The sequence below is a fragment of the Musca vetustissima genome, unplaced genomic scaffold (assembly GCF_032173495.1).
Source record: "Musca vetustissima isolate MV318-11 ecotype Yass unplaced genomic scaffold, APGP_CSIRO_Mvet_v1 utg14752, whole genome shotgun sequence".
NCBI classification, from domain to species: Eukaryota; Metazoa; Arthropoda; class Insecta; order Diptera; family Muscidae; genus Musca; species Musca vetustissima.
In genome coordinates, this window is record NW_026882468.1 from 348,797 (window position 1) to 368,041 (window position 19,245).

A 19,245-nucleotide genomic window follows, 5' to 3' on the forward strand; every position below is an offset into this window, starting at 1 on the left:
AAATGGTGCACCAAAGTCCCTGAAAATCATTTGATTTGCACGAATTTTTGCATAGTGTATTGAATTAAGTCTAGAATGACTTGTGTCAGGTTTCGTGAAAATCGGTTCAGATTTATATATAATATCACCCGATTTTAGGTAAATGGTGTACCAAAGTCCCTACATATCTTTCGATTTGTACGAAATTTGGTACAGCCTACTGAATTAGGTTTAGAATGATGTGTGCTAAGTTTCGTGAAAATCGGTTAAGATTTAGATATAGCTCCCTGTTCAAAATGCTTTGAACAGAAATATAATTTATCAGCTCTTCTTGCCAGTCGTCAGCATGTTCAAAATATTTTGAACAGAATTTTGTGTTACAGAAGATTTGATCGTTGGAGTGTTTTAAGATAAGAGTCTAAAATCCCACACGGAACGCTGATAAGACTGTTGTTGTTGGTGGTGAGATTTTATGACGCACACGATGGGAAAACTCTCCACAGATCAAATTCTATTATTAGAACAAATAGTTTACTGATAAGTATTTTGTGTTTGAGATTAGGCTAAGAAAGAGTTGTTTAAGTAGAACCTAAGGATAAATATTTTAAAATAAAATTAGTGCCTTACAACCACTCACATAGTACGGTCGGGAGCACCGTGTCGTGTCTTAATTTATTATACACTCCCATATATAGTATCGCCCGGTGTACCAAAGTCTCTGCAAATCTTTTGATTGGCAAGTCGGCCCAGTCCGACATTACTACTTTCCTTACTGGTTTTATATTCCAAAAAACAGGGAATTTCTATCTGTTGGGGCCAAAACCTGAATATCTTCGAAACGTTGGGCGCCATTATTTTTTGAAATTCCGAACAAGAAATCTAATATGTTCAATTGGTGTTGGTGCTGGGCGCCAACCATTACCATTTCGCCGTAGAACGACGGCCACGGCAGTGGCTTTATGAACTCGATGATCCATGTTTCTTTGGGCCTGAAATGAAAAATTCGTTTCGCAAAATTTGCTCTCAATGGGACACAAAATAGTGTATGTTTGTTTTTTGTATATATCAATATGTATGTATAATTATTATTGCACATTAAATCGATTAATTTTACCAGTATTTTTTTTATCATTCTTCTTTGTTCTCGATTTTCCTCATTTTCATGTTATAATTTGGTCTATTACCGTACTATAAGAATCTACTATTTTTTATTACGATAACAATTTTTCCTTTATGATATCGAAGAAAATAGTAAAATCTGGTAGATTCTTGCAGTACGGGAACAGACCAATTATTTACGATACAAAAAATGAATTTTAATTATAGAAATTATGTACGGATTTCCTTTTCTCTTTTTTTTTTGTAAGTTATAAGTGTGAATGTAGCTGTTGTTGTAAGCAAATTGTTGTTTTTGTAATATTTATATTTTGAATGTATGTTAGTTGTTGTAGAATGCTCGTTTTGGAAATTACAATAAATTTTGTTTTTTTATTTTTTACATTATTTTACTTTTGGGACATGGGTGACAAGGACTTAAGTGGGTTTTTGTCTCTGTTACTTTACTTTAAAAATTTACAACAACAAAATATTGTTGTTGTTTTTTATGTAATTTACTAGTATTTTCAATTATTTTTTTGTTCTAGTTTTTTGTTTTTTATAAACTAATCTTAGAATGTTTTTTTTTTCATTTGTATAACCTAGGGCAAAGTTTTTGGTATTTCTTTTTTTTTAATTTTCCCGCGGAAATGATAAAGGGTTCCGTGTTCTACAACCTAATTTAGTTTTTTTCTGTTAGTTTTTATTTTCAATTTTTGGTATTTCTCTTTTACCAAGAGAACAGAGGGAGGTTTTGAGGTGGAGCAGCCACCCCAAATTTATTTTAAGCGTTGTGTTACATTGGCCAAGGCCACAGCAAATGCCTGTAATGCCGAAAATGGATATTGAAAATCCAAGGTATAGGCATTACCATCAATGCGTCCAAATTGCATTACCTTCAAGTGAGAGAGAGAGAAATGTTATTGACAATTTTTAAGAGAAATATATGCCGAAAACTTACCTGTTTTCCTCGAAATTCTATTTGAAAATTCTTCGCCGATTCCTGTGTCACACGTCCTCCGAAATCCAATTGATAAACCTGACTCATTTCGTTCCACATCGGTGCCTTGTTGTGCATTACAAATTCCCGGCGCACTGGAGCTGGATTATTACACGTTGAGGAGCCATTCGGTTCAATACGACCACGTTTTAACTGAAAGTATATATTTGAAGAATATTATATAGTATAAGGATATACCAATACTGGAAATTCATTAAAAAGGTAATGTAATATCGTTTGGCCAACAACTGGCCAACTGTGAATTGAAAGACCACCAACCACAACTTTAAAACGTTGGGCGCCATGCTTTTTGTATTGAAAAATTGATCCCTTGGTCAACCTTGTAAGGTTCATTTAAAAACAACTTATCCATTGGCCAAATGCGAATTGAAAGGCCACAACCTGGACAACTTTGAAACGTTGGGCGCCATTGAATTTTGTAAGGTAAGTTGTTGTAGGGCGCCATAATTTGTTTAATACCAAAAAGTCAGGGAAATTCAATCTGTAGACTAGAATCTACGCTACATTAAGTAGTAATAGCTATCAATCTATCCCCTCACCAAATTTAGTAGGTTGGACGCCATTTATTTAAAAACAAGGAGTAATATTATCTACTATTATTAAAAGGCCACAACATGGGCAACATTGAAACGTTGGGCGCCATTGGATTTTGGAATACTAATCTTTTATTAAATTAAGGTTTTGTGGTTAAAAACTGGAGGGTATAAGAGGAATGCTCTATCTCGGATTGAACAACCATAGTGACATAACCATTATGAGGCTTGACAGAGGACAACGGAGATAATTACTTATGGTCTTTGGCTATCTGTCGTATGAGGCATTGGGTATTGAAGTCCGCCAGATGTGAGTTGTTGTTGGGCGCCATTTGGGGGTTTTTATTCCAAGAACAGTAAATCTAATCTCTAGAGTATAATTTACTTTACCTAAAGTAGCATAAGCAAATAAATCTATCCCCTGAACGGTTGAGCGCCATTCATTTGTGAAAATTTAAACATGGTAATATTATAAATATCCTGTACACACCCGCAGAGATATTTGAATACCCCGTGACCAGCTGTGAATTGGAAGGCGAAAACTTGAAAATTTTGATTCATTGCCTGGCTTCAGTAGCGGGACCACCCTGCCCATTTTCCACGCATCGAAAACTATTAGGTGGCTAACGACATATTCAGGATTTTGGTAAGGTACTCCATTCCTGGCTTATCAAGTTGCTTCAAAATTACCATAGAGATTTCATCAGTACCAAACGCCTTAGATGATTTTGTGCCTCTAAAGGCATTCGCAACATCCTCCAACGTAAATTGAAGTGGTTCCTCCTCCACTTGAAGATATCGTATACGGCGCAATACTCTTCTTGTCGCACTCCGAGAGTGCTCAGCAAAATGCCGGTTAAAAAAACACGCGCACATCTTCGGATCTGTCACCTTAATGCCGTTATACGATATATACACCCGATCATCCTTCTTTCCTGAATTCGAGACCGTTACCCACAATTTATTAACTCCGGTACTGATGTTACACCACTTCAGATGTTCGAGCCATTCGCCAATCCCACAGCCTATGCTGGAAAGATGGGTCTCAATGAGCCGAAATTCCTTTCTGCTACCCGAGCATCAGCAATATTGGACAGTTCTCTGAAGCGACGATTGGTGAAATTTCTGAACTCTAGTCAATTGGCTTTCCCATGGTAAGGAAAGTAAGGTTTCGAATATGATAATAGTGAGGTGATCTGACCCCAAAGAAATGACGGGTTTCCAGGCACGTCATTCGTCAGACCTAGAGACATGATTTCCCCTTATCCTGGTGGATATGTCCTCATTAACCGTGCACAACGTTGAGCTACATAAATTTTCCCTTTCCATCGCATATAAAGTGTTATCCAACGACTGAAGCCAATGGTCAATGACATTTTTGGACCATATCAATGCGGCTTCAGGCCTGGCAAGTTCACCATTGACCAGATGTTCACTCTTTTGGAAGAGATCCACGAAAAAGACATCGAAACGTTTCACCTATTCGTCGACTGTTTAGAGCCATGTCTGCGTTCGGAATTCCTGCAAAACTAATACGGCTATGCAGGATAACTTTAACTGGCACAAGGTCAGCAGTTAAAGTCGGAAAGGACCTCGGAGTCCCTTAATACCGAACGAGAATTCAGACAATGTGGTCGTTTATCGTGTGAACTTTTTAACATCCTGCTGGAAAAGTTTGAAGAGAAATGGCACCAAACTCGCCTACCCCCATGGGTCGAACATTGAGAGCGGTAACAGCCACTTTTGAACAAATTTAGAAGCAGTCTACCAAAGTGGGTCTGACAGTAAATGGCGAGACGACAAAGCTGATGGTATCAACGCGCAAGGCGTCCAGTAGATTCAGACTAACAGTGGAACTTGAGGTCTGCAGCGTAGGTCTAGATGTCTTCGAGGTAGTCAAACATTTTATATAGCTTGGTACCGCCATAAATAAAACTAATGACATCAGTTTCGAAATTCGGAGGAGAATAGTGTTGGCCAACAGTAAGTAAGCAATTCAGAAACAAGGCCACCTCTTGCCAGACCAAACTCACACGCTACAAGACGCTGATATTATCCGTGCTGTTGAATAATTCATAAGCATGGGTACTTGCGCAAACAGATGAGACAGTTCTTGGAGTGTTTGAGAGAAAAATTCTCCCCGAGAACAGTGGGCCGATCTGAGTAGAATGACCCATGAATTGTACCATATATTCTCGGACATAGGAATTGTAAGACGTATCGAGCTGCAGCAAGGATGGTGCGGAAATTTCTAAATCGCTTCAAAATTGTTTGAACCGATATTTCTATAAGGCATCCAATTTAGGTCGGTAATACTACCCAATGTTAATATATTTTTATATCCCATCAACTTACCTTTTGCCTCAGTTGGGCCTTTTGGAACGTCTCCAAATCTCGATATTGTTTACTACAACCATTTGCATTGGCGTTCTCTTCACCCGAACCATTACCACCGTTCGCCTCATCATCCGAACTATCAATGATATTTTGTTTCTTTCTCTGACGCCGATTCAAAAGCGGGGAATTCAGAATATTTCGTATCGGGGAACTACTCTGGTAGCGTTTATTCTTTTTACTGGCAGCCGGTGAGGCTGGCGAGCTACGTGGCAGGCGATGTGGCGTTGCAGGTGGTGTCAAATGTTCATCCAAATCTCTTAGTCTACTAATGATATTCTCTAGTGTTGTAAGGGCCTGGAAGAACAAAAAAAAGTATATTGAATTCGAAGTGTTGGAATATTAGGAATGAGGTTCCACCTTACCTGAGTGTGTAATGAAACAGAAGCTCTAGATTCTACAGGCGTTGCTTCAATGGTATCACCACCATTTCGATTTTCCACCGCTCTCTGTTGTTCTCCATTCGCTGCAGCTTGCATCGCCTGCGAGTTGGGCGCCGCCGCTTGCTTGGCATCTTTACGCCTCCATCGACCCTCGGTTAATTGTTTAACTAAACTGAAACCATTCTCATTTTTTCTAGCTAAGGTGGGTGACGACGTTGTGTCACCATTATTCCGAGTACCAAATCGATGTTTGCGTGTAAACAATGGACTATCTGTAAAACTGGTGATAACATCGATTCGACGTTTCGGCAAGCTTTCCGATTTATGACTATGACTATTTTCTTGTTCTTTGGACGGTTCACGTGTTGCGGGTATATCGAGATCAGCTCTAATGATATCATCTGTGGTAATTATTGCACTTTTCATAGACGACGCCGCAGGGGGCAGGCAATGTTTACACTCATCGGTACCACTTCCGCTGGTGGCTGTACATGAGGAACATGTGGATTTCTTTTTAGAGGCACCAATTGCTTGAGTTTCTTCATGCAACTTCTCCAATTGTTTGCTATTCAATTTGGCCTGAGTCGAAAGTAAATCGCAGGAATCTAAACTTTTCGATTTGCCAGTCATTACCAAGCGGGGTTTACTAGAATCCTGGAAAAAAATAGAAAACGAATGGGTTAATAGTTTGTGGAGGCGTGGTCTATCAGCTGGTCTATAAAGACCACCATCAGCTGGTCTATAAAGACCACCATCAGCTGTTCAACAAACCACTATCAGCTGGTCAAGAAAGAACATCATCAGCTGGTCTATAAAGACCACCATCAGCTGGTCTATAAAGACCACCATCAGCTGGTCTATAAAGACCACCATCAGCTGGTCTATAAAGACCACCATCAGCTGGTCTATAAAGACCACCATCAGCTGGTCTATAGAGACCACCATCAGCTGTTCAACAAACCACTATCAGCTGGTCAAGAAAAACCACCATCAGCTGGTCTATAAAGGCCACCATCAGCTGGTCTATAAAGACCACCATCAGCTGGTCTATAAAGGCCACCATCAGCTGGTCTATAAAGACCACCATCAGCTGGTCTATAAAGACCACCATCAGCTGGTCTATAAAGACCACCATCAGCTGGTCTATAGAGACCACCATCAGCTGTTCAACAAACCACTATCAGCTGGTCAAGAAAGACCACCATCAGTTGGTCTATAAAGACCACCATCAGCTGGTCTATAAAGACCACCATCAGCTGGTCTATAAAGACCACCATCAGCTGGTCTATAAAGACCACCATCAGCTGGTCTATAAAGACCACCATCAGCTGGTCTATAAAGACCACCATCAGCTGGTCTATAAAGACCACCATCAGCTGGTCTATAAAGACCACCATCAGCTGGTCTATAAAGACCACCATCAGCTGGTCTATAAAGACCACCATCAGCTGGTCTATAAAGGCCACCATCAGCTGGTCTATAAAGACCACCATCAGCTGGTCACCATCAGCTGGTCTAAAGACCACCATCAGCTGTTCAACAAACCACTATCAGCTGGTCAAGAAAGACCACCATCAGCTGGTCTATAAAGGCCACCATCAGCTGGTCTATAAAGACCACCATCAGCTGGTCTATAAAGACCACCATCAGCTGGTCAGACCACCATCAGCTGTCTATCAAACCACCATCAGCTGGACCACCATCAGCTGGTCTATAAAGACCACCATCAGCTGGTCTATAAAGACCACCATCAGCTGGTCTATAAAGACCACCATCAGCTGGTCAGACCACCATCAGCTGGTCTATAAAGACCACCATCAGCTGGTCTATAAAGACCACCATCAGCTGGTCTATAAAGACCACCATCAGCTGGTCTATAAAGACCACCATCAGCTGGTCTATAAAGACCACCACCAGACCACCAGCCCATCAGCTGGTCTATAAAGACCACCATCAGCCTATAAAGACCATCAGCTGGTCTATAAAGACCACCATCAGCTGGTCTATAAAGACCACCATCAGCTGGTCTATAAAGACCACCATCAGCTGGTCTATAAAGACCACCATCAGCTGGTCTATAAAGACCACCATCAGCTGGTCAAGAAACCTTAAATAAATTAAAAATTTCTTCTAAGCTTCCTCCACTTACCCCTTGATGCATACGCTTTTTTCGACACTTCCTATTGTCAACCAAAATAAGTCTTTTATTAGGAGCTTCACGACGCAAAGCGGTCAGAGCTTCATCGGATGGTGTTATGGCCACCGAATCCAAATAGCCAACCGAACAGCTGCGTGTTATGACATCTGTGGAAACGGGTGCAATAGATACAACAGTGGGTGTACGTTTCATGGGATTTGAAACTTCCGTAGGAGGTGGAGGAGGAACAGCTGCCACAACCGCGTTTACGGTATGCTGATGAGCTATTCCTGCTGCGGACGACGACGCCTGCATTTCATCATCAATGTATTGCAGTTTTTTCGAAGTTGATGGTGCCGCTGCCATGGCTTTCACTTTGGCCGCCGCATCCATCCGTTCCAAATTCAAACTTAAATTTAGAGGCACTGGATTAACATGACTATTGGTGGAGCGTATCGATGATTCCGTTAATAAAGCATTCTTAACCTGGACGACATTGTTCGTGTAATCGGCATTACTGGAATAGGACATTAAGGTGGTCTGGCCATTTGCCGATACGGCTGGACGTTCAAATATAATATCAGTGGGTGCAACAGCATTTTTGGGTGATTGTAAAGTGGGGACGGATCCATCGCTGAACAGCGGCGATATGGCATGGCGTGACTGACCACACGAACTGCCATTGGAACGGCCAAATGTCGATGTAATTGTTTTTGGACGTATAATTTTGTGATTGCTCGGTGAGGAGGATGACGATGTGTTCGCAGCAGCTGCCGCCATTGATGTTGAGGGGCAGGGTGCAGCTTCGGGGGATTCACTTGTTGAGTCGTCATCGTAAGACTCGGCTCGAGCCAATGGACTACGGCCCAAGGCACCGGGAATTTGATTACCATTAGATGTGGACGATGATGAGGAATTGCGATGACGAGCCAACAAGCGATTGGGTCTGGGCGACATTGGAGCAATGGGCGGTGCAATTTCGTTGAGTTTTCTGGCAGCTAAACTACCTACGCCGCCGCCACCACCACCACCGCTATCATTTGGTAATGCCACTTCGGCCACTGCAGCAGATGATTGAACATGATTTTCATCTTCATCTTCGGAAAAAAGATTCGGATTGAAACTCGGGTCGGGACCAAGAGGAAAATCATCTCTCAACTCTGTAATGACGAGGGTCATTTGACGTGGTTGCAAGTGAAGCAGGGATGTTTTATAGGTGACTTGACCCAAATTGGCAGGGACGGTTTTAGCAAGGCCATGCATTTTGAATTTGGTACCCCAGATATTGGAGGTTACCTCAACCAGTTTTACTTCCTGCAAAAGAAGAAGAGAAAAGTAGAGGAAATTTAAAAGGAAAACCAACAAAAAAATGTCCTGAATTAATACCTCTGGTAAAGTATCCAAATAGGCCAGTTCATCCAGGGCATCACTGCCATCATTGCTGGTCGTTGTCAGGGTGTTGCGATCATGACCATTGCCATGACGTTTCTGCTGACGTATCCTCCGCTTACGTGGTGTGTGGGGTGAACCCCGTAACCTGCCATCATCATATTCACTATCTGAAGAATCGGTGCGACCATTGGCGGTAGTACTAGTCGATTGACTGGATGATGAGGAACTCTTGGAACCCGGTGAATGTTGAAAGAAGTGCGAAGTTTCTGTGGAACCATAAGGTAAATTAATAAGACATTCTAAAATTGTAATGACCACCTTCTTACCATTCACTTGCGGATCAAATATAACAAATTCCGGGCGTATTTTAGAGGTACGTTTACCCTTCAGCAGCGGTACCAGACCACCCAAATATTCCAAATATAAAGTGTAACATGTACCGGAACTAATATTCGAGTCATCATCATGCCTTATCATTGTACAGTGTAAACGGGTCGAACATAAGGGTGGACGCGATACGAATTCTCTTAGAGACTTTAAATCAGGTACACAACACTGGAAGAAGGAAATCAAAGATTAATTTCGAAATAGATTTTATATGGGAACTTCGAAACATACTCGAATTGTTTGAGCAAAAAGATTGCCGATCAGAGTTTTAATCCGTGACGGCAAAGGCAACAATGGCAATAAAGTTTCCGAACCAATACTGGCCTGTATTTGCAGGCGACACAGCAGCTGCAGTGAGGCCACCCGCCTCGACACCCACGCAATATGGACCTGGGTTCCCGTAGCAATGAACAGACGTTTATCATTGTGGCCCCATGTTAAAGCTGATACCGGTGCATTGGAATTCGGAATTTGGGCTTGATAGAGTAGGGCACCAGTCTCCGTATAGAATTTCAATAGGTTATTATAAACCACTCCTCCGGTGCATCCTCCTCCACCACCGGCACCATTTGTTGAATTTTCATTTTCCGATGTGGCTTTTTGTGAGGTCCCGGCGACGGCCAGCAGTTCTCGTGAATTACTCCATTCCATAACCATGCCCAGTGCACCATCAAGACCCGTATTGATATGTGAGGGTGAAACATCATCGAAAGATTTGAGGAGGTAAATAAAACCGTTTTGAAAACTAACCGCTAAGACAAATGACCGTTTGGCTGGAATGGAAAGAGAGGAAGAAAACAAAAAATAAAAATGTATTAGAAGATGGGGTAATGGGAGAATATGGAATGCAAAGGAGGTTCACACGACGAATTTCAATCAATGACAAAAAGTCTTTATAGACGAGCTGAAGGAAGTCTTTATAGGCGATCGTATGGGAATCTTTATAGTTGAAGAGAGTCTTTAAATACCAGATGATGGTGGTCTCTATAGACCAGCTGATGGTGGTCTCTATAGACCAGCTGATGGTGGTCTCTATAGACCAGCTGATGGTGGTCTCTATAGACCAGCTGATGGTGGTCTCTATAGACCAGCTGATGGTGGTCTCTATAGACCAGCTGATGGTGGTCTCTATAGATCAGCTGATGGTGGTCTCTATAGACCAGCTGATGGTGGTCTCTATAGACCAGCTGTTGGTGGTCGCTATAGACCAGCTGATGGTGGTCTTTGTACACCAGTTGATGGTGGTCGCTATAGACCAGCTTATGGTGGTCTTTGTACACCAGCTGATGGTGGTCGCTATAGACCAGCTTATGATGGTCTTTACGGAGCATTAGCTATGATGGAGCTTAAAAATTATTCTTTAAAAATCCACGCATATAGCTATGACGGAGCTTGAAAAAATATTCTGAAACCGGGAGATGGTCTTTAGTAAAATGTTCCTCTTTATACACACCTGCATTCGTAACACCCGGCTCGGATTCTTCACCTTCTTCCATTTTGAATTTTTCACACGACCATGACATTGATGTTATCCCAACATCATTGCACAGCTGGACCTGTGACACCATAGCACCGTGGACATCCATAACAATAACCTGTCCCTGAGTTGTACCAAAGTAAACCTGTTGATCATCGGGTGTCCATATACCACAGGTAATGGTCGATTCTAAATTCAACATCGAAGACCAATAACGTTGACCCGCCACTGAACCGACCAATACAAAACCATCCTGATAGCAGATCAATGCCATACGACCATCGTGTGACCATGAGAAATGCGTGACTGGGGTATTGCGATCATTGATCAGCTCTATCGACCAGCGACCTTCGTATTTAATCCATACAAATATAATGCCGGAACTATCACAGGATGCCAATTTTTGATATGGTTCATTCCATTTGACTAGTATAACCTGAAAGAGGAGGATGAGGAAAGGTGTTAATTGATTCAAAGTTCGGAAATAAAATTCAGGTGGCTACTCACATCTGATCGGTGTCCTCTTAAATTGTAATTTGTACGTAAAGGATATTCGACATTTTTGCGACAATGTGATGTGGTGAATGTCACCCCGACAATGCCACGAACATTACCGGTGGCCAGCCAGCCTTCTTGATAGTAATTGGTGCGATTTAATTTCCAGCCATCGTCCTGAAAAATAGGAAGTGGTACATCATTAGTTTTATGAATTATGAAGAAGGGGTTTCTAAGAATATTTTTTTAAGGTCTAATCTAGTTTTAGGCTTGGATTTTTAAAGAATATTTTTTTCGAGGGTCTGCCTAGTTTTAGGCGTGGATTTTTAAAGAATATTTTTTCAAGGTCTAGCCTAGTTTTAGGCTTGGATTTTTAAAGAATATTTTTTCAAGGTCTCAGCCTAGTTTAAGGCGTGGATTTTTAAAGAATATTTTTTCAAGGTCTCAGCCTAGTTTAAGGCGTGGATTTTTAAAGAATATTTTTTCAAGGTCTCAGCCTAGTTTAAGGCGTGGATTTTTAAAGAATATTTTTTCAAGGTCTCAGCCTAGTTTAAGGCGTGGATTTTTAAAGAATATTTTTTCAAGGTCTCAGCCTAGTTTAAGGCGTGGATTTTTAAAGAATATTTTTTCAAGGTCTCAGCCTAGTTTAAGGCGTGGATTTTTAAAGAATATTTTTTCAAGGTCTCAGCCTAGTTTAAGGCGTGGATTTTTAAAGAATATTTTTTCAAGGTCTCAGCCTAGTTTAAGGCGTGGATTTTTAAAGAATATTTTTTCAAGGTCTCAGCCTAGTTTAAGGCGTGGATTTTTAAAGAATATTTTTTCAAGGTCTCAGCCTAGTTTAAGGCGTGGATTTTTAAAGAATATTTTTTCAAGGTCTCAGCCTAGTTTAAGGCGTGGATTTTTAAAGAATATTTTTTCAAGGTCTCAGCCTAGTTTAAGGCGTGGATTTTTAAAGAATATTTTTTCAAGGTCTCAGCCTAGTTTAAGGCGTGGATTTTTAAAGAATATTTTTTCAAGGTCTCAGCCTAGTTTAAGGCGTGGATTTTTAAAGAATATTTTTTCAAGGTCTCAGCCTAGTTTAAGGCGTGGATTTTTAAAGAATATTTTTTCAAGGTCTCAGCCTAGTTTAAGGCGTGGATTTTTAAAGAATATTTTTTCAACGTTCTGCCTAGTTTTAGGCGTGGATTTTTAAAGAATATTTTTTCAAAGGCCAGCCTACATTTAGGCGTGGATTTTTAAAGAATATTTTTTCAAAGGCCAGCCTACATTTAGGCGTGGATTTTTAAAGAATATTTTTTCAAAGGCCAGCCTACATTTAGGCGTGGATTTTTAAAGAATATTTTTTCAAAGGCCAGCCTACATTTAGGCGTGGATTTTAAAAGATTTTCAAAGAACATTTTTTCAAAGGTCTAGCCTAGTTTTAGGCATGGATTTTTAAAGATTTTTAAAGAATATTTTTTTAAGGTCTAGACTAGTTTTAGGCATGGATTTTTAAAGAATATTTTTTTAAGGTCCAGCCTAGCCGTAGGCCTGGATTTTTAAAGGTTATTTTTTCAAAGCCTAGCCTAGTTTTAGGCGTGGATTTTTAAAGAATATTTTTTCAAGGTCTAGCCTAGTTTTAGGCGTGGATTTTTAAAGAATATTTTTTCAAGGTCTAGCCTAGTTTTAGGCGTGGATTTTTAAAGAATATTTTTTCAAGGTCTAGCCTAGTTTTAGGCGTGGATTTTTAAAGATTATTTTTTCAAGAACTAGCCTAGCTTCAGTTGGTCTTTAAATACTAACTTCAGCTGGCCAATAAATACCACCTTCAGAGGCTCTCTCCAGCTATAAAAACCCCCGTTTAGCAAAAGACTACCTTCCGCTCGCCTATAAAGACATCCTGCAGTTGATTTGACCCCTTGAATTTTCTATCCATTTTAAAAACGTTTTTCTTAGTCTGCTGTCCTCCCTAAATCGCCAGTCATTATGGGTATTTCTGTAAAATAATTTCCTTCAATTGTCCAACCGCTGAAATGATTTTGTCGCCGCTGCCACTAAAAACGATTAAACCACTTCCGATTACAATAATAAAAAATTACAAAAAAGCAACAACCAGTGAACAAAAGAGAACCCTTTAGCCGGGCAATTCGGAAAAAATAGCCAGCAATCTGTAAACACACCCAACAACCAGCCATTGAAGCCACCACAACAACAACAACAAGAGCAGCCAACAAAGCCCGAATATGTTTTCTGTAACAAACTGTGAATTGCCTTTGACAGTCTAAATGGCAGGTTGGGTTGAATGGCTGGCTGCCTGGTTGAATGGCAGGCAAATGGCTTTAATAATTTGTTAGCCGGCTATCAAACAAATTTATGCCCTGCACCATAGAAACCATAGGCGGGAGAAAGAGAGAAGAGACACCGACCATTGGCCAGAACATTTATGTGGGTGCATTCCAAAAGGGTTATGTAGTTTTTTTTTGGTTTGCGGATAATAGACATTTGTAGGCCTTATGCTAGTCTGCTCTATTGCCCTGGTGTTATGTAAATCAGTAACCGGTCCACATGAAATTGACAAAATGAATGGCGGCTAAGTGGTTGAGAAAGGACACCACCATCACCAACTAGCAATTGCATGGGAATCGCCGTCATCATCGCACACACACACATTGATGGGCCCACATTTCTATTCGCAATCTATTTTGTTGGGCATTTTGCCAACAACAACAACAAAAATATTCAAAAATATATTTTCCATTATAACAGCCAAATTTAAATGAATGTTTCAATTTATTTACTTTATTTTATTATTTGGTCGTCGGTGATGTATTCGAATTCAATGTCATGTTCGAATTGTGTTGTCCCATTTTGGAAAAGGCAGGTTGAGATTAGGGAGATTCCAACACCTCGATTACGAATATTATATGCATGAATTTGGCTGCGGATTTATGGTTAACAGGAGAATAAAAGACCTTGTCTCCACATTCACTACAGTAGATGAGTGAATTGCTATAATCCGTATAAAAGCGAAGTTCTTCTACATCAGTCTCATTTGCGCCCATGCTCCGACGGAAGACAAAGATGAACAGACCAAAGACATTTTTACGAGCGCCTAGAAACTGCATATGATTGCTGCCCTGGCCATGACATTAAAATTCTGCTAAGAGATTTTAATGCAAAAATCGGACGGAAAAATATCTTTGGCCCTACCGTCGGAAAATTCAGCCTTCATGAAGAAACATCCGACAACGGCATTAGGTTGATTGACTTCGCGGCAGCAAAAAACATGGTAGTTAGCAGCACCAGATTCAAGCATATCGATATACACAAGGCCACCTGGATTTCTTCCGATCGAACAACTAGAAATCAAATCGATTATGTTGTGATAGACGGAAGGCATTCATCCAGTGTATTAGACGTTCGATCGATCCGAGGAGCGAATATCGATTCGCACCATTACCTTGTAGTAGCCTAGGTACGCACCTGTCTTAATGTAGCAGCAAAGGTGCGATATAACACAACACAGAAACTCGACGTCGAAAATCTGCAAACACAATAGGTAGTCGAGGCCTACTCCGCTCAACTTACCCAACTGCTTGACGAAAGCATCCCTTGTCCCGATAATAATATAGAAGCACAGTGGCAAAGAATTTCCCACTCCCTATATACTGCAGCAAAAACAACACTTGGGTACCAAAGACCAACATCAAGAAATCCGTGGTACGATCAGGAGTGTCGTAATACTACTGATGTGAACAACGCAGGGTATAGGGCCACCCTGCGGACAGTAGCAACACGTAATGTGATGGAGAATTATCGGGAGAAAAAGGAGAGAGGAGAAACGTATTTTCAGAAAAAAGAAGAAAGAGCAAGAAAAACGTGAGCGTGAGCAAATCGAGATGTACAGGAGTCAGAATGAAGTCCGAAAATTGTACCAACGGGTAAAACACCAAAGCGAAAGCCTTGGTGCAGGCACATCCTCCTGTAGAGATGAAGAAGGTAACCTGGTGACAGATACAGATAGTGTGTTGAGGATCTGGAAGGAACATTTTGAAATGTTTCTGGTATAAAATAGTAGCGGTGAAGAGGATATCCCAGAACCAATAATAGATGAAGGTATACCCTCTATACCATCTAGCCAAGATGGGTTCAGAATAGCAATTAATCCGCTCAAGAATAATAAAGCAGGAGGAGCCGATGGGTTACCAGCCGAACTATTCAAGACTGGTGGTCAGATGCTGGTAAGGAGCATGTACCAGCTATTTACTACAATTTGGCTAAAGGAATGCATGGCCAATGATTAGAACCTCAGCATCCTGTGTCCCGTGCACAAAAAAGGAGACAAGACGATATGTGCCAACTATAGAGGAATTAGCCTTCTTCCCATCGCATATAAAGAGCTATCCAGTGTGCTGTGTGAACGATTGAAGCCAATGGTCAATGACATTATTGGGCCATACCAAATGCAGCTTCAGAACTTGCAAATTCACCATTGACCAGATTTTCACTCTGCGTCAAATTCTGGAAAAGACCCACGAAAAACACATCGACACGAGCCGCATTCCACAGCCCCATCCGTTCAGAGGTGTTTAAAGCCACGTCTGCATTCGACATTCCTGCGAAATTAATACGGTTATGCAGAATAACTTTAACTGGCACAAGGTCAACGCTTAAAATCGGAAAGGACCTCTCGGAGACCTTCAATACCGAACGAGGATTAAGACAAGATGACAGTTTGTCGTGTGATCTCTATAACATCCTTCTGGAAAAGGTGATACGAGAGGCAAAGGTGACAGGACTGACACTCTGTACACCAAAATTCATATGTTACTCGCCTATGTCGACGACATCGACATAATGGGTCGAACATTGCGAACGGTAACGGCCACCTTTGAACAAATTGAGAAGGAGTCTGCCAAAGTGAGACTGGCAGTAAGTGGCGAGCAAACCAAGCTGATGGTATCAACGAGCAAGACGTCCAGTAGACTCAGATAAGCTGTGGAATTTGAAAACTACAGCTTCGAGGTAGTCAAAGATTGTATATACCCAATGGTACCGCCATTGACTACATTCAGCTCGCCTATAAATATTCTCTATATGAGGACTCCCTTCTGTTCGTCTATAAAGACTCCCTTCCACTATCCTATAAAGACAACAATCAACTCATCTATTAATACTCCCATCACTTCGTATAGAAAGACTACCTTCAGCTCGCCTGTAAGGCCTCTTAGAGCTTTTTCCTGGTCGGCTATAGGGATTCCCTTTAGCTCGTCCATTGAGAATAGCAGAATATAAAAGAAGAAGAGAATAGATAAACTCACCCTTGTTCGTTTGTAAAGAGTTATCACCTAGTATACGGTACGCATATATAATACGCACCCCATGACCCCCTTTTACCTACCATTCTTATAATTATAAAATAACAACAACAAAAAGCAAATTAAAATAAAATGAGAAAAGTTTTTCATTTTCAAATAACAAAAACAACTTCTCATCAAAATTTGATTTGATTATTTATGTTTCGAAAAATTTCTTCTATGCATAGTAGTCAAGTTAAATGTTACGCATCGTTGAATAGGACCTTTGACTTTTTTCTCTAACAATAACAAACAACAAAAAACACAAAACTCAACGATACTTTAATTAATTTATTATTGTTTTTCCATTCATTGTTTATGTCAGGAGGGCTAAAAGAAAATTGGAAAAACAGAATAAAAAAATACCTGTGGCTTCCATCCCTTAGCAAAGTATTTGTATGTATGTCGTATGTAAACAATTTTTGTTGTGTAATAGAAACAGAATTACAAAAACAAAAAGGCAGACCATAAAAAATAACAATAACAAGAATAATAAATTATATAACTCTTACAAATTGAATTATTGCGCATTGAACAGGATTAAATTACAAAACATAGTTTAGAAGAATTCAGGGTTTGAGCTCCAAAGACCCTCGAAAGCTTTGGTGCAGACACATCCCCCTGTAGAGATGAAGAAGCAAACCTGGTAACAGAAGGAGCATTTTGCAAATAATGGTGGTGAAGAACATATCCCAGAACCAATTAGAAATGAGGGTATATATTGTATACCACCTAGCGAAGATGAGACCAGAGTAGCAATTAACCGGCTGAATATCAATAAAGCAGTAGGTACTGATAATTGGAATCCAGCATTCTGTGTCCCGTGCACAAAAAAGAAGACAAAGAAGAGACTTATTGCCATCGCATATAAAGTGCTATCAATCAATTGGACCATACCAATGCGGCTTCAGACCTGGCAAATCCACTTTAGATCAGATTTTCACACTGCGCCAAATCCTGGAAATGACCCACGAAAAATACATCGACACAAACCACCTATTTGTCGATTATAAAGCCGAATTCGACAGCCCAATCCGTTCAGAAGTGCTTAAAGTCATGTCTGTGTTCGGCATTCCTGCAAAATTAATACGGTCAGCAGTTAAAGCCGGAAAGGACCTCTCGGCCGGAACGAGGATTCAAACAAAATGACAGGATTCAAACTCTTTAGCATTCTGCTGGAAAAAGGTCATTCGAGAGGCAAATGTAAACACAACTGGCACTCTGTACACCAAACAGCACATGTTACTCGCCTACGCCGAGATATCGACATACTGGGTCGAAAATTGCGAGCGGTAACAGCCACCTTTGAACGAATTGAGAAAGAGTCTGCCAAAGTGGGACTGCGTCGTTGGTGAATGTCGCCGTCGAATGGATCGAATAGATGAGGATGTCCCAGCACAAAAGGCTTATAAAAGTGAGCCAACTTATGGTCCACGCAGAAGGAGACGGTCACAAATCCGATAGAAAAATCAAATGAAAGACAACATTTCGGAACATGGTCTTTCAGAGTGGAAAAGCGACGCGCCAGGGATTCTTTTTTTAAGCTCGACTTATGGAACATATGTTCTGTCACAAACCAGCTAAGTAAGTAACAAATCCACGCCTATAATCGGTATGTTTCCTAAATAAAATTGATTAAAAAATTGATATGTTTCACGGCTTTGCTTTGATTTGTTATCATATACGACTACAAAAAACTAAACTAGAGAGAACCCTAAAATACCGACAATTGATGAGTACCCTTATATGGGGGCTGCCCAAAAAATCGACCTATATTTACAATTTTAGTGGAGAAATTTGGTACCCAATAGGAGTACAATGTACCCAATTTCAGCGAATTCGGTTGAAAAACACGCTCAAGAACCCCAAAATACCGAAAACAGGGGGGTAACCTTATATGAGAGCCACCCGAAAAAATGGACCTATATTAATATTTTTTAGTGGAGAGATTTGCTACCCAATAAGAACTCAGAGTACTAAATTACAGTCAATTCGGGAAAAATTGCGGTCAAAACCTCCCAAAAACTGAAAATTGGAGGTGCCGTTACTTGGGGGATACCAGAAAAAGTGGACCTATATTTTTAATTTTTAGTGGAGAAATTTGGCACCCAATAAAAACCCAATGTACCGAATTTCAGCGAATTCGATTGAAAGATGAGCTCAAGAACTCAAAAAACCCGAAAATTTTTGGGTACTCTTACATGGTGGTTACCCGAAAAAATGGACCTATATCTATAATTTTTAGTGGAGCGATTTGCAACACAATATTGATTCAATGTACTAAATTACAGCGAATTCATGCGAAAATTGCGGTCAAACCACCCCAAAAACTGAAAATTTCGGGGTACCGTTATATAGGGGCTACCAGAAAAAGTGGACCTATATTTATAAGTTTTAGTGGATAACTTTGGTATCCAATAAGAATCCAATGTACCAACATTTCAGCGAATTCGGTTGAAAAAATGCGCTCAAGAACCACAATATACAGAAAATTGAGGGGTACCCTTATGCCTAACCATGGACCGATATAGCCAATCTTTGAACTTAACCTGCCTGCAGACAAAATTTATCACAGTACAAAATTTATCTCAATCTACTCAATCCTTTAGAGGCTAG

General features: G+C 40.4%; 1 protein-coding gene across 1 annotated transcript; it reads right to left on the minus strand.

Moving 5' to 3' along the window:
- Window positions 1-1,853: 1,853 nt before the first annotated feature.
- Window positions 1,854-11,466, minus strand: LOC133328905 (tubby-related protein 4). Its single transcript, XM_061537415.1, has 10 exons — window positions 11,306-11,466; window positions 10,775-11,234; window positions 9,553-10,094; window positions 9,261-9,489; window positions 8,929-9,200; window positions 7,555-8,856; window positions 5,388-6,059; window positions 4,984-5,319; window positions 2,036-2,227; window positions 1,854-1,970 (listed from the first exon to the last, which is right to left on the minus strand). The coding sequence occupies exons 2-10, from the start codon at window positions 11,070-11,072 to the stop codon at window positions 1,854-1,856; spliced, it is 3,960 nt and encodes a 1,319-aa protein (XP_061393399.1). The 5' UTR covers window positions 11,073-11,234; window positions 11,306-11,466.
- Between the last annotated feature and the right edge of the window lie 7,779 nt (window positions 11,467-19,245).

Coding starts and splice junctions, on each gene's coding strand:
- LOC133328905 (XM_061537415.1), bottom strand. CDS start 11,072: ATGGCATTGATCTGCTATCAGGATGGTTTTGTATTGGTCGGTTCAGTG. Junction 8,857..8,928: donor ATTTGGATACTTTACCAGAG/GTATTAATTCAG, acceptor CTTCTTTTGCAG/GAAGTAAAACTGGTTGAGGT. Junction 2,228..4,983: donor AGGCCCAACTGAGGCAAAAG/GTAAGTTGATGG, acceptor ATATACTTTCAG/TTAAAACGTGGTCGTATTGA.